This window comes from Diplotaxodon limnothrissa, linkage group LG4, assembly GCF_057381915.1.
Source record: "Diplotaxodon limnothrissa isolate DT_005_m linkage group LG4, D_limnothrissa_male_GT1.1, whole genome shotgun sequence".
Lineage (NCBI taxonomy): Eukaryota > Metazoa > Chordata > Actinopteri > Cichliformes > Cichlidae > Diplotaxodon > Diplotaxodon limnothrissa.
The window spans coordinates 25119791-25136439 of NC_140599.1; the positions used below are offsets into that span (position 1 = coordinate 25119791).

A 16649-nucleotide genomic window follows, 5' to 3' on the forward strand; every position below is an offset into this window, starting at 1 on the left:
TAGCACATACCAACATCTTGCTTGTCATTCATTTTCTGATGCCACACAGAGAACTTACTGAAAAGTAAATTTGGAGATTAGCATGAAATAGATTTTATATACTGTATTTGTGTGTTTGATATTTACTAAACACCTTGTTTTCCTTCTCATGGTGTAAATCCTTAATTTTTTTGTTCAGAAAGTGAGCAGATTAACTGAGACACTGGCACAGCTACTGTATGAGGCAAAGCTAAATAACAGTTGAAGAAAACTGATACGTAACTTTGATTTGACGCAAGTTTGTGTAACTTTAGTAACTGTCTCTCTTCACACCTCTGACACCTCACCCCTGACAGGGAGGTGTAAATCAAGACCATGGTGGCAAAAGCGGTTCACGGCCGACCAGCTGGCCTTCTGCTTAATGAAGAGACGCAGCTTGTCCCTGAAGGTCTCTCCTAGAAAGCTGTAGATAATGGGGTTGAGGCAGCTGTTGGAGAAAGCTGCCAGATTAACAATGTGGCCTGTGAGCGGGTAGTCGTGCCACAGGGTGGTAGCAGTCCTCTGCGATGGGTCAGCTGTGCCCTGCAGTAGCTGAATGCTGATGAAGACGTTCTCTGGCAGCCAGCAGATGAAGAATACCAGAACCACCACCACAATCATGCGCAGAGCCTTCTGCCGCCGTGGCCACAGTCCACGGTGCTTCTGGGCCCTCATGAGAATTCGCCCAATCAGAGAGTAGCATAGACCAATGATGGAGAAGGGCACCAAAAAGCCAATGGTTACCTCCAGCCACTGAATCTCAAAGACATTGGCGAAACAGAAGTGCACCTCACCTCTGTGCTGGGTCTGCACAATGGTGAAGGGGAGAAGCGTGGCCAGGATGGAGGCCATCCAAATGAGGCCACAGCTGAGCTTGGCGTGCTGCATAGTCCTCAGTGGGTTGCTGCTCATGGAGCTAGCCAAGGCGATGTACCTGTCAAAGCTCATCCACGTGAGAAAAAAGATGCTGCTGTACATATTGACCTGCAGGAAAAGTGACATGAAGGTGCAGAGGACGGCGTAGTCGTAATACTTTTCATTCAGATTAAAGACCTCAATGAGGGAATCTGCCACCAGGATGAGGTCAGCTACAGCCAGGTTAACAAAGTAAAGATCGGGGATGGTCATCTTCTCTCTGTGGTTCAGGTTCACCACCAGGATTAAGATGTTACCAATAAATCCAATAGGAAAAAGGAGGATGGTATACAGGCAGGAAAGGAAGAGACCAACGATGTATGACTGGTATTTGTCTGAGTTTTCGCTTAAGTCTGTAGCATTGTATGGATATGAAGTGTTCAGTTGTTCCGTACTGTTTACATATATCCAGACCCAAGAGATTGTCTGCCCTTCCATACTGTCTGTGGTCGGCCTGTCCTAAATCATAAGCCAAGTGTAAGTCACCTGTAGCTGCTACATCATTACACCACAGTAGTTCCCAGCTTCGCCTCTTCAAAGGGTGAATCATCTATGCTGTGACGGCATGCTGGCAGAAGTCAGGTGAGTGGAGAGAATCTTTTATGGCTTCTTTGACCCCATGCTTACATCAAGTTTCATCTACCAAAAGATTTTTGAAGCCGAACAGGAGCGCCTCCATGTCTTAAAATGGCCATTGGCCCTCAGCTTCTCCAATTCACATCACAACTGCAGTCCTGAGATTAAAGGGTGGCTTTTTTTTCTCCTCTTTTGAGTCATCTGATCTGAGTCCTGATTTGTCTCTTCAAGTCCACGTGTATCTCTATTCAGCAGGCTTTGACCCAAGATGTTATTGCTGTGACACCTGAGCTGTCTGAACAAAAACGCCCCTCCAAAAACAACAACATGAAAGACAATTAGGGGTAAAATCTTGGAAAAACAACACAAATCATTATAATCATGATACAAATGAGATATATCAGGTACATAACAGTTACTTAAAAATACTATCAAAGATAAAACATGAAAATTATACACCTTAAACAGAACAGTTAGGGGAATAAATGAATAGCAACAACCAAATGTGCACATTAACATTCAAGCTTTAGACTTAAACAGATGCATTGAAATCCTTCTTTAAAATCCTCAACCAATCCGAACACCCTCCCTGGTGAAACGCAGAGTGTATTCTGTATGGCAAACTTGACCTTTAACAAAAATTCTCAGCTCCCGGGGTTTTATTCCCATCAGAGTAAACCCCTCTGCAATATTAATGCACTCTTGGGAGGCAAATATCATAAATTAATGTGTAGACTATGAATCTCACAAAGCAATATGTGTACAGTATTTTTTTATCTTTACTTTAAATGTCTCTGCTCTTTAAATGCATTGCACGTCATGATTGCGCTGCTAATTAGACTTTTCTATTAAACATTTAAAGGCAGTGCAAACCCTGAAATCTGATGGCAGCATTGATCAACAATTCACTTTATTCCTATATTTTTTCAACAATCAATTAATCAGGGTGGAGAATTTCAGTAAAAATCATCTGACATCTAAGAAATGTAATATATTACAGCTTTCTGAGTGATTACTCAAGTTGAAGACCATAATACATAACTTACGTAACTGCATTCACACAAGAGAAAGCCCCATTCACAGTGAAATTAACTGAGTACATAGCGTAACACCCACACGTGATGTGCTATTTTCTGTCTTTTTAAGACAAAACACATGAAATACATAAATCTCCAACCAGTACAAAGAATTTGGTGATAAAAAAAAATACACTTACATATAAATCTAGCATTTATTGCTCCTTCTTGCTTGCCTGGTGTAGAAGTCAGGGAGCCAGAGATTTGTATATCCCATGTCCAGGCTTCTCCTCTGCACCACCTGCTGTTTGGCCCAACCCTGTCTGGAAATGAGGGGAGGGCGGGAGGCAAGAGATGATCTGTCACGCATAGTTTGTCAACATACTTCATTTCATTATCTTACTCTTTCTCCTCCGACTTAGTGATTCCAAGGATCTGACAAACATCTAAATCCTAAAATCACAGAATTGAACAGGATGCGTGCTAAACTTTAAATCAAAGAAAAGTTCTGGCAACAATTAGATGCAGCGTGGTATTTACCTGGACACAACCAGCTTGTGTTGTTATAGAAACCACATATTGTTTTAAGTATTTGTTCACCTGGGTAGCCTAGCATTTAGTCCTAGGGCCAGTGGAAAAATACCAGGCATTACCTTGCTTTTTCATTAGTATGCTTGTATAATAAGTAAAGAATTGATTTTTTATGTACAACAAAAAACAGTGACGGTTGCTTATTCAATGCCCATGGTCAATACGACAATTACACCCAGATAAATCTTTAAAACGCTGTGAGGTGTCACTTTCAATAAGTGGAAAACAAAACAGGCATTTTGCTACTGGCCAGGGTTTAACATCAGTATAATTTGTGCTCATTTCTATTACACCTGAGACTATGGAGAGCTGTTGGATGTAGTGTTGGCTGATTTGGCATCTTCCTGAACACTCAGATGGATTAGCCACAGATACCTACAATTATTCCAGACATACAATAACCATGTGCTAAAACAGAGCTATTTACTGAGAAGACATCAATGTGAAATTAAATTATGCTTGAAAATATAATAGATTAAACTATCCCAGTATAATTATTGATGCCCTAAGCCTACAGTGGGGCAAAAAAGTATTTAGTCAGCCACCGATTGTGCAAGTTCCCCCACTTAAAATGATGACAGAGGTCAGTAATTTGCACCAGAGGTACACTTCAACTGTGAGAGACAGAATGTGAAAAAAAAATCCATGAATTCACATGGTAGGATTTGTAAAGAATTTATTCGTAAATCAGGGTGGAAAATAAGTATTTGGTCACCTCAAACAAGGAAAACCTCTGGCTCTCACAGACCTGTAACGTCTTCTGTAAGAAGCTTTTCTGTCCCCCACTCGTTACCTGTATGAATGGCACCTGTTTGAACTCATCATCTGTATAAAAGACACCTGTCCACAGCCTCAAACAGTCAGACTCCAAACTCCGCCATGGCCAAGACCAAAGAGCTTTCGAAGGACACCAGGAAAAGTATTGTAGACCTGCACCAGACTGGGAAGAGTGAATCTACAATAGGCAAGCAGCATGGTGTGAAAAAATCAACTGTGGGAGCAATCATCAGAAAATGGAAGACATACAAGACCACTGATAATCTCCCTCGATCTGGGGCTCCACGCAAGATCTCATCCCGTGGGGTCAAAATGATCATGAGAACGGTGAGCAAAGATCCCAGAACCACACGGGGGGACCTGGTGAATGACCTGCAGAGAGCTGGGACCAAAGTAACAAAGGTCACCATCAGTAACACACTACAACGGCAGGGAATCAAATCCCGCAGTGCCAGACGTGTTCCGCTGCTGAAGCCAGTGCATGTCCAGGCCCGTCTGAAGTTTGCCAGAGAGCACATGGATGATACAGCAGAGGATTGGGAGAATGTCATGTGGTCAGATGAAACCAAAGTAGAACTTTTTGGTATAAACTCAACTCGTCGTGTTTGGAGGAAGAAGAATACTGAGTTGCATCCCAAGAACACCATACCTACTGTGAAGCATGGGGGTGGAAACATCATGCTATGGGGCTGTTTTTCTGCCAAGGGGACAGGACGACTGATCCGTGTTAAGGACAGAATGAATGGGGCCATGTATCGTGAGATTTTGAGCCAAAACCTCCTTCCATCAGTGAGAACTTTGAAGATGAAACGAGGCTGGGTCTTCCAACATGACAATGATCCAAAACACACCGCCCGGGCAACAAAGGAGTGGCTCCGTAAGAAGCATTTGAAAGTCCTGGAGTGGCCTAGCCAGTCTCCAGACCTCAACCCCATAGAAAATCTGTGGCGGGAGTTGAAAGTCCGTGTTGCTCGGCGACAGCCCCAAAACATCACTGCTCTCGAGAAGATCTGCATGGAGGAATGGGCCAAAATACCAGCTACTGTGTGTGCAAACCTGGTAAAGACCTATAGTAAACGTTTGACCTCTGTTATTGCCAACAAAGGTTATGTTACAAAGTATTGAGTTGTATTTTTGTTATTGACCAAATACTTATTTTCCACCCTGATTTACGAATAAATTCTTTACAAATCCTACCATGTGGATTCATGGATTTTTTTTTCACATTCTGTCTCTCACAGTTGAAGTGTACCTCTGGTGCAAATTACTGACCTCTGTCATCATTTTAGGTGGGGGAACTTGCACAATCGGTGGCTGACTAAATACTTTTTTGCCCCACTGTAAGCCTACTATAATTAAGAGTAGGTATTCCCAAATGATCAGTTGGCAGCTGCAAAAAACGGTAGCAGCTACGGAAAACAATGATGTAATCTTATAATAAATGAACTCATTAAACTCATTAAAGGGGACGTTATATACGTATCCAGTGGTGGATGCTAAAATTAACCTGACCCTGTAATTCCAAGTGTATAATATTTTATACATGAATATTTAAAACCTCTATCGTCAATGTGACTTCCATTCACTTGAAACACCTAAACAAAAATACAGGCTGTAGCAAAAACAATATGACTTATAAATGCAAATTTTTACTTAATTTCTTTCATTTGTCAGAAGGTTCAAAGAGCGATTTAGAATACCTCTATGAGAAAACCACCGAGGGAATAGTTCACCCTCCCCGGGGTAGAGTTGTCGGGGCCCCACCCTGGAGCCAGGCCCAGGGAGGGTGTCTGAGGGTGAGCGTCTGGTGACCGGGCCTTAGTCCATGGGGCCCGGCTGGGCACAGACCAAAATAAGGGACATGGGCCCATCTTCCTGCAGGTGGTGGGCACCATAGGGGTCGGATGCATTGTGAGCTGGGCGGCCACCAGGAGCAGAGGTCCTGGCGGAGCAATCCCCGGCGACCAAGACTGGCCAAGGTTCAATAAACATAAAAATTTTATTTATTTTTTTTATCATTTTGGTATCCCAAGTAGCTGAAAAGTATAATCCTATCCCTATCACTCACAGTGACCTGTGAGCCAAAGGCTTGATGTGGAAAGTCTTTTTCTAATTTTGGCTTTACAATATCATTAAACATCTTAATTTCTCAATATGAATTATACAAAAACACAATGGTAGAGTCTAAGGATAAAAAACGTGAAACTATAGAAGAGCATAATAGCTCACCTTCAAAAACAAAAACATCTAAGCAGGACTAAAGTGAAGAAAAATTGATAATTCAGGCAAAAGCTTCCAAAAGACCAAACTTGACTGTAAACTTCTCACAAGGTGGGAAGGTCGCTTCATTTAAAGACAGCCTGGGGAAGGCAGGGAGTTGGGGTCAAAGCTGCATCAGTGCTGGTAGGTATGGTGTTGAAGTTCCTTTGGTATTGCTGTGTGCCAGCCTCAGGGCTTTAAAAAAAAGATGTGAGCAACAACAAAAAGTCTGTGGAGGTAGTGAATTTAAAGACAGGGAAGGTCAACGCACTCAGAGGCGTCTGGGCTTGAAGTTTGGACAGAAAAACAAAAATAAATGTTAGAATTGAAGAAACTGCAGCCAACACAAAAACAATACCTAATGATGTTGAATGATTTTCTTTCTCGTAAATAATGTGATGACAGGATTAGACAAAAAACAAACAAACAAACAAAATCAAACAGGCCGAAACCCAATGAATTAGCTCAAAACCTTGGACATATTAAATATCAGCATCCACCACTGTGAATTTATATTTGGCAGAAGATGAAGAAAAGCATAAAAGGTTCCCTTTAGAAAGGTAAAAAAAGGGAAACATGTGAACCTTGTTCCCCCAGCACAGGATTACAACTTAATCTGTTGTGTGTGGAGTTGCTCACATAAAGCATTACGATCTTTACTGTGTTTTAATAATGTAAAAGACATAGCAGTATTATTGAAGGGACTTTTAAGGGACAACAGCAGCATGCAACAGCAATATGTCGCAGAGCTTCATGTCGTCAAGGAGCTGTGTTTTGGCAGTGAGGATATGGTACAGCAGAGCAACAGTAGCAGTCTGAGGGAGCAGACAGGGTCAATACAGCAGCTGGAAGCCCTGCTGGTGCAAACAACTTTGGGGTTTTGACAGGAGAGTGGACAACAGAGAGCTGTTTCTGTGGGTTACATAAAAGAGGATTTTAGCTGCGGTAGAAGGTCAGCACAGCAGCACACATGAAGAAAGACGAGAGCAGCAGGTCCGAGAGGTCATGCAGTCAGCCAGATTGGTGTGATTGTTTTTTCCCCAGCTACCTGAAATCTGAGTTATTCAGTCTGCGTGACTTCACACAGATAAGGGGAAAGCAGGGATGTAGTGGTCAAATGTGCAAGTCAACAAAACCAAATTCATGATGACTGCTGAAGCACACTTAGTTGTATTTGTTTTAGTAGAGAACAAATACCTCACATATGCCATTCCCCACCAAAGCACGATAAAAAGCTGAAAAAGAAAAGGTAGGGCACTGACCGATTGTTGGATTTCTCTGCAGTATAAAACACTTCTGAGAAACAAATCAGGCTAAAGGTTACATAAAGTCTGGGCCTCATCTGGATAAGGTTTTTTGTTTTTTGTTCCAGCAAGATCTTGCACGGCTGAAAAGATATTGAGCAAGACACTTTTTAAAACTTACTTAAAAATGCTGCAGGAAATCTCTGTTTTCCATATTTTGCTCTTTATTATACAGATAAAAAACAAATCATTATACCAGTTTTTGCCTTTTTCATGATCTGCATAACATAGAATTTCCATACTGTGCTTCAAATATATATTTCTGTCTTGAGGCGTTTCAACTGGACTTACAGTATATGCTCAATGTTGTCAGAAAGGTTGCAGTTCATGCTTATGTCCACTGGATGGCCCACTGGCATTAACAGTGATTGATGTAGGAGTGGGATGAGCAGTGGGTTACAGGAATCCGGTAAAAGTCTTCTGTGGTGTTTACGATGATTTATGAAAGTGTCTGAGTGTTTCAAAGTATTAAAGCAGGTCAGATGTTGATGTTTTTATTCTAAAAATACACAGCAGGTCAACTGATGAAACTGATGGATAAATGCACGATGAATCAAACATTTCTTTTGGTCTCATTTTTTAAAAATTGAGCCATAAAATTCTGTCATAACTACAAAACATACTATTGTTATAACTCCTCTTTAAGAACTAGGCTAAATATGGAAGCAATACTATCAGTACAACCAGTGTTAATGGGAAGTTTTGGGGTTTAACTGCTTGTGGTTGGGGGAGTGAAAGTGGGAGGTCTGGAGGAGGGAGGGTACAGCACCCTCATCTGCCTCCACTTACCGGTCTGATGTGCTGCTGGCTCTATTCAGCATCTCCCACAGCCACAACCACAAACTCTGAATGGAACATCCTGCCTGAGTCCAGCTCCTCTGCACTGCTTCCAGGCCTATGTTTGATATTTAGCTGATGCTGGGATTTTTATTGTTAGTCTATTTTTTTTTTTTTTTTTTTCGTTTCTGGAGATGAGAAGCAAAAAGAACAGGTTTGGCAATGGAGGAAGGGTGGGTTGAAATCAAAGCATCTGCCCTGGTGCACATGTTTCCCCAGAGCTGAAGCGATGCGATGGGCTGAACATGAAGGTTCCTTCCTGAAGCTTTCTGGTCTGTTCTGAATTTATTATGGTGGGAGATTTCAAACGTGTCAAGGCCAGACCTTCCACCATGTGAAAGGAACCGTAGCCCTGTTATTCTGCCATTTATCAAGAACATGTTCACCATGTTCTTGATAAATTGCAATCTTTAGATTTGTTTTTTCTTTTGTACAACTGCTATCTTTTTGCTGTGCTCCTGCCTTTTCACTTCCTTTGCCCTATTTAATGTATTAATTCTTATTCTTTTACTATCATGTGGAGGGTTTTCCTTGCCTGCAGTCAGACACTTTCGCTCTCTTTTTCTTGTGGCTTGGTTGCTCTAGGAATTCAGGATTTGACGCCACTTCTTCCCCTTTTTCTGATCCCAGCGTGAGATACCTGCGTGAGAACTGTAACCTGTTTGGTCTTGCTCCTGCCTTTACATTATATAGCCCAGTTTTCATCCACATTAAGAAAAAAACAGCGGTGGGTTAAGGTTTGTGTGTGAAATGTGGATGAGTGCCAGATAAAACATTTCAAACGGCAAGCCAAATTCTCCATCTTCATAGGTGGTCTCTGATACTGTGTGTAAGACCGAAGCCGACCCTCATACTTCTGGTCTGGCTGAACCTTTAAAGGAGAAAAACAACATTAAGACTAATGTAGCACATTACGAAATCTGTGCTATGTCAGCATTACTCCATTTCCAGACACATGCTGGCAGAGGTGGGACCAAGTCATTGTTTTGCAAGTCTCAAGTAAGTCTCAAGTCTTTATCCTCAAGTCTCAAGTCAAGTCTCAAGTAATGTCAGGCAAGTCAGAGTCGAGTCTCAAGTCACTGGTGTAAAAGTCCGAGTCAAGTCTCAAGTCTGAAACTTTGAATTTCAAGTCCTTTCGAGTCTTTAAAAAAAAAAAAAAAAAAAGCATGTTGCAGTTATGCTAAATGTAAATATTAGACCATGTAATTTTAAAATCTGTGTTTTTCTCAACACATGACAAAATAGTGAACTTAGAAAATATACACAAATTGTAAAATTGCACCTCTTTAAAATGCAGCTCAATTAAACCTAGCTCCAAGAATAATTTTCACCGACGGTTCTGAGATAAGCTGCATGTTATTCTTGGATGCGGTTGTAGGACCAGCTTTAAAATCGCATGACAAAAATATCATACATATTAAAAAAAACTGCATCACCAACGTAGCCTGGACAACATTTGCTAGTTAGATGAAGTCAGCTATCTCATCGTAGCATATTTATATGCATATTTATAATCATACGGTTCTTGGAGTGAGTGCACACACTCATGAAGTTTAGTAACTTCAGGTCACTGCAACAAGCCCAGGTACAGTTTACCGCCGGATGGGTGCAGGACCTTGAAATGCACCGTGTAGAACGAAAGACCATCGTACATATCATAAGTTTACCAGTCTCACAAATTGTCGTCATAAATACACATTCCTTAACCGTTTATTAATAGGACCTTTGAGCTCAACGGTAATTAATTAGTAGTGGAAATAATTTCTGGTAGCATCACAGAAATGTAGCAGTGACAATAATATTGTATGCTGTAATCGTACTGGGCAATTAGTGATACAAAACAACAGTTTTATCCTGTGAATAAAAGTATATGTTTTTGTCAATGTACCATAATAACAGAAGCGAAACGCAATATTGTGTCAGGACAATTCACTATTTATGCACAATAAATAAAGGAGCATAGCGCGACAATTTCTGTTCAGCGCCAGACTTGCTTGTAACCTATATCACCAATTATGTTAAGAAAAATGACGTATTAACTACTAAAAAACACTGACCTTCGTGTAAATGCTTGGAGCAGACTAACCTGTGAGCTGGAGTGTTCTGGGACGTTATATTTGGTCTTAGAATGGCTGCAATCCAGGACACCCGTCGCCTCTTTGTTACTTCGGAAACATGGCTCGAACAATTTCTCTTCAACGACGTAATCCGATAACAACCGATCTCTTTACCCGTCGGCTTCCCGTGGCTGTCATGCGACCGGCTATTGCAGTTAATAATACAACAGCTTCTTGACATTTTTGTGTTTCTTTTTATCGCTGTATAACTGATTTTAATTGAAAGCCTAGTACCGCTTGCCACGAGTTCCCAGAATCCTTTGCGGTTCTACCCGTGAATGACGTCACATTTTCAATCTCTATATAATATGCATGTTAAATTTTATATTTGGGGTAAAATATCAAGTCTTTTCAAGTAAACCGGTTCAAGTCCAATTCAAGTCCCAAGTCACTGGTGTAAAAGTCCAAGTCAAGTCACAAGTCTTAGAACATTTTTTCAAGTCAAGTCTAAAGTCATAAAATTAATGACTCGAGTCTGACTCGAGTCCAAGTCATGTGACTCGAGTCCACACCTCTGCATGCTGGTACACTTAAGAGCTTTTCCTGGTGCACTTAGCAAAATAAGGACGAAAGTGTGAAACTTGTAACCTGACACACTTCACACTTCACGCTTTGCTTTTATTCCAAGCAGATAATCCATACCAGATAATGTGTATGTGTAACTTTACAGTATATGGCAAAAAAAGTCGTTTGACATTATTGGAAAAGATCTTCTATATGCTTTCCTTAATGCACCTGCAGGCCTGGGGGAGTTGGTATCAAGTGCAACATGTTGCTGCATAGTTCCTTGAGGGCTTTTAGTTGGTGTGCAGTTGTTTGGGTTGTACGCGGTTTGTATGTTTCTTTGGACATAATCATGTGGGCTTGTAAACATGTCCAATTACCCAATTGTAATCAGCAACACATATGAATAATAATCCCTGCGTGCATGACAAGTTTCCTGCTCTTTAAGAGTGACAAACAACTGACAAACTCAGTAACTGATGAGTGATGGTTTGTGCTTTTTGAGTTAAAAAGCTCCGAGAAAGTTCAATCCTCAGAGATGGAAACAGCAGCCATGACAACCATGTTTTTTCACTTCATTATCATATCATTTCCAGATGCAGTGCACATGATTCAAGACCCCCCCCCTCTTCCCACTGGAGATCTTATGTTTGCCTCTATATTTTGGTCTCTCAGGTATTATTAATCCACACACTGTTGTGCAATACAGTGTAACTGCTTCCTAACTGTAATATGAACATCATAACCGATTACTTCAGCCTGTTCAGATTTAACTGAAAAGTTGGCTGTTTATAGTGTGATCCTGCTAACTCACACACTTCAAGCTCTTACTTGCAGACATTGGCGCAGCTCTAGTGTGTAGGGCATTGTTATTAGATGCCTACACAACATTGTTTTGTGACAGAGAATAGCAGCAGCCTCGGACTGTCAGACCCACAGAATGTTGGGAATGTTGCTATTTTCCCCAGCCTGTGTGTCCTGGTTAAAGGGTCCCTCCACAAAAGATGTGGTGTTAGCCATGTGGTAAGCAGGAAGGGAGCTGTGGCATTGTTCACAATCGCTTTCACTGCAGCTTAGAAATACAGGACAACCTACACAACTTTCACAGTTCCCTCCCAGATCTGATAAAGGTCTGTGGTAGAGCAGGGCGATATGGCCAAAAATATTTATCACGATATACATTTGAAAATTTGCGATAACGATATAACTGACGATATAATTGATGCGAGACAAAATACTCCACAACATTACTAGCGCAAAAAGACAACCTTCCATTAATTTTCACTTAAACAAGAAGCTGGTTTTTATGTACATTAAAGCTTTATAAAAATGTAACAGTGCAAATGCAAATTCCTTGCTGAAAGTTTAACCAAAAGGCATTTCCAGTAGAAATGGGCTGACATATCCTGAGCATAACCATATATAATATCCACTGAAGTTAAAAAGAGGTGCTTTGCAACATTAAACTGTAGTGTGCAGTACGTATTTTTTGGACCATAAGGCACATTGAGCTAAACAAAGCAGTTAGATAAATCAAACTTTATTAAACTCATTCTTCTTGCTTCCTCCACTTCTGTACCATTGATTCATTGATGTTGAATTCTCTGGCAGCTGCTCTATTCCCATGTTGTTGCAGTATATTAATGACTAGCCTTGTATTGTGGATGGATTATCTCAGTTGTTCTCCTGACTGACGTTTGGTCCGTTTACAGCATCCTGCCATGCGATTGCATTTGTCTCTAACCATGAGGAACCTTAGTGTTCGTCCTCCAGCTTCACTGTTTATGTTATGCTAACATAGCTGTGTCGCTAGCGATCACGTAGCACATCATTATATACCAGCTAGCCCAACTTCAGTAACCCTACAAACGTCACTGCTGTTTAGTTTCCTGCCTTCATTTATGTTGGAAGTGATAGCAGAGCTGTACGTTTGAATTTTTTCAGAAATCTCTCAGTCAGAACATGCTATATCATGCTTAGGTAACTAGCGAAACTAGCGCGCTAACTTCCGCTAGCTTCCTGCTAACTTCTAACTCCGTTAAATGTAATAAATTTTGTTTTCATGGATGCCTGGAAGTTAAACTGAATTGTTACACCTGGTAAAGCAGCAATGCTGATCGTTTTATTAAAGATGAAAGAATTTAGACAGTTAACTCTCAGTGATGCTGCAGTGTTTGTTTGACCTGCAGTGTACTGAGTTTAGGACCCAGATTACTCCCAGATTTAAGAGCATCTTAGTCCGACAAATACAACAATAACGACGGCCGCTTGCATGTTCTGCAAAAAAATGTGCTTTGTTGTGTATCTGACGGACAAACACCAAACCAGTTCCACATCACTGAAGTTGCACCATTTTTACAAACCAATTCTGGTTCATCTGTTTCACTCAACAATCGGCCATGTGCGTATGAAAACAAAGGCACTGCGCATGCGCGTTTTACTCATATTCTATCGCGATATTTCATTTTCCTATCGTTGCCTAACATTATACCGGTATTACCGTGAACGGTATAATATGGCCCAGCCCTAGTCTGTGGGATTAAGTTGCAGACATGCACTCAGTCTTCCTTAAAAAAGAAAACAAAAAACAATGCTTTTCACTCTATGCAGCCTTCATCATTAAAACGTGTAGTTTTTAAGCATTCTACTTTACACTCACCAGCCGCTTCATCTGGATACACATGTTCAACTGTTACTGCAAGTATTAACCAATAATCAGCCAATCATATGACAGCAACTCAGTGCATTAAGGTATGTGGAAGTGGTGAAAACAACCTGCTGAAGTCCACACTGAGCATCCGAATGGAGACGAATGATTTACTGGGATTTTCCAGTAAAAACATCTCTCGGGTTTATAGAAACTGATCTGGAAAAAAAAAACAAGCTATCCAGACAGGAAGGCAAAAAAAAAAAAAATGAATCTGAATGCACAACATGTTGTCCCACATAATGGGCTACAGGGGAAGACCATCCCAGGTGTCAGTCTGGTCAGCTATAAAAGTGCACTGAGGCTTTTACACAGGCTCACGAAAATAAGACGAGCCTCTATCTTTGCTGTAACATTAAGATGGTAGTTTAAAAATGTGACATAAACAACATGAAAACATCTCGTTGAATCTTTACTGTCAAGAATGAAGGCAGATTGTGGTGGTACAAGCAAAGTGTAATTAATAAAGTGGCCAGTGAGTATATAAATGCCTACATCAGAGCTGATTCACTCATCCCATCATCTAATCAGGGGTACTACTGAGATTAGTGTCACTAATGAACAGCTCACATATGCACCACCAGTCCACCAATAACCAACATCTCAAGATGACTTTAACTTAGCCAACATCCACGTAAGCTCAGATCTATGGATTCAAAACACAAACATGTACACTATTTAAAAATAATACAAACATCTGACAAACAGAAACATTGTTCACATGACCACACGAATGGTAAGATTTCACTGAGACAGGAAGGAGCGGTTATATCCATTTTAGTTTATTGTTTAATCAGTCTTTGACTCAGCTGACAGTAGAGTACTTACAGAATCTAAATATATCTCTCAGAAAATAATACTGTATTTTTTCAAAGAGCACGGTGTCCTCCTGCAAGATTTTTACATACAATATATACAAATCATTTTGTACTATACATATACATTTGTATACACAGTCACAAAAGCATAACATCTGAATGTGGATTCATCTGGATGTTTGAGGTTTGGTTGTTCAAATAACTAAAATGTATCTGTACTCGTTCAACATACAAGACCTCTTAGGGCTGTTTCTTTGCGCCGACGCGAGGTTTTGGCCACCTCTGAAATAATAAACCATTCTCAGACACGAGCAGCCATCTGAGTTAGGTGTGATTTGAGCTTTGATCACGCTTTAGTTTCTAGATGTGAACATCACGCTATCACTCCATGTAGTGACCGCTGATCATTAATTCTGCCAAGGGATTGGGGTTGGATAGTTAAAAAACATTTTTAAAAAAACAGACTAATGGATGAAATTGCAGCAGTGGTTAAAGAAAACTGATCAGGCAAAGTTAGGCAGCACATGCACACATCATCTTCAAGCAATTCAGAAAAACTCGATGGTATTTTGAAGCAAAACAGTGCAGTTATTTAGCTACTGGAATCTCTACATGATTGTCACTCTCTTAGTGTCGTTTGGTGCAGCTTCAGGACTTATGCTAAAAAAGATTAATTATGAGCACCCTCTGTTTGGATATCTTTTCATAACACTTACATGCAGTTGGTAGTGTATCACATGAACTGCATAAAATCAATTTAAGTACGTTTTTCGGAGGAATGAACTTATAATTACAAAACGTAGCAATTTCTATGCTACATTTAACAAAATAAAAGGACTTTTAGAAATTCAGTCCAGTGTTTGCTCTTCATTCCTAAATGCTCAGTTCACATTAGGACACTGAACTGAGAGCAAATAATGATTAACTGTGCCAAAAACCATCCATTCAAGGATTTTGTGGGGCAGCACATGATGCATTTTAGGTGAATACTATTTCCCAGTGACCGAATCCATATGCATGTAACGAGGGCAGCGCATGAAATGCTTGGAAAAATAGAGAGAGTGTGTATGTGACTTTGTTATAATCTTGACAGAAAAAAAGGGTCAAACCTGTTAGTACATCTGGCATTCCTTCACATTTTACAGCAAAAGAGCACTCGCCCAAATACTTCAAACATTTCAGCTCAGCTTTGGGTCATTAACAGAGTTAATGTGTGCTTGAAGGTGTAAATTAAAACTGAATACAAACATACGATTCATATCAGAGCGCGCCCGTCTCCATTTAACTTCGAGTGGACGCCCCACCTTGCTGGTGTATCATTTCACAGGCTGATTAACAAACTGGCCTTTTAATTCAATATGCAAACTAATGCAGTGAAGCAGCAGACCGAATGCTAGAACGTGTTTTTAGTTCTGATAGCTGGGATTCGTCGCCATCAGATTGTTATGTTCACTGTTTACCATGGCAGGCAAGGAAGCAAAGCAGCTTTGATAATAATGTGCATGTGAGCAGCATTAAAGTTCAAACTCTTCTGTATTGTACACACTGCTTCTAGGTGCTTATCAAGTGGGCTTTTCATATGTTTAAGAAGGTTTTTGATACTGTTAGTGTGCAAAAACTTCACAGCCAGTCATGAGTCTTGTGGCCTGTGCATGACAACCCCTCAGGGCTCTCTCTGTGACCCTGTGTGGGGGTTCACTGATCCACTGGGTGGATAATTCCTGCAGAAATAGATCAAAAGTTAACAGAACACTGGCTGTCAGCTCAGCTTAATGAGGGGATTTCAAACTGTTTGTGGTTATCAGGTAAGGTTATAATCAGCAGAGATCACACGAGGTATACTGGTTATGTCTGAACCCTGAATACAAGCTTTACGTGAGTGTTCCATTTAGTTCTGTGTGATTTCAAAGTGGTGTAGATGTGTGTGTGTGTCTGTATATATATAGTGGAGCTTGACAGACGTAAAAATAATCTCTTTGTATGTTTGAGTGGATCAAAACTTCAGAATACAATCTTTGAAATTAAAATGGGAACATATCTTAATATCAGTACTTAGTTCTAGCCACAGGGTAGTATTGGTGTCCAAGACAAACTTAATATTGTACTCCAGCTTCAACATGTGAAGATTATTTAATCTGATAATCAAAACAAATTAAAGCAGAAGGAAAACTGAGTTCAAATTAAAAAAAAAGAAGTGGCCGAGGCTTATA

General features: G+C 40.5%; 1 protein-coding gene across 1 annotated transcript; it reads right to left on the reverse strand.

Annotated features, from left to right (window-relative positions):
- Window positions 1-306: 306 nt before the first annotated feature.
- Window positions 307-1371, reverse strand: gper1 (G protein-coupled estrogen receptor 1). The gene has a single exon (XM_085352666.1). The coding sequence runs from the start codon at window positions 1369-1371 to the stop codon at window positions 307-309; it is 1065 nt and encodes a 354-aa protein (XP_085208792.1).
- Window positions 1372-16649: the final 15278 nt, after the last annotated feature.

Bases quoted from the DNA above. Each gene is read 5' to 3' on its own strand.
- gper1 (XM_085352666.1), bottom strand. From the start codon at position 1,371: ATGGAAGGGCAGACAATCTCTTGGGTCTGGATATATGTAAACAGTACG.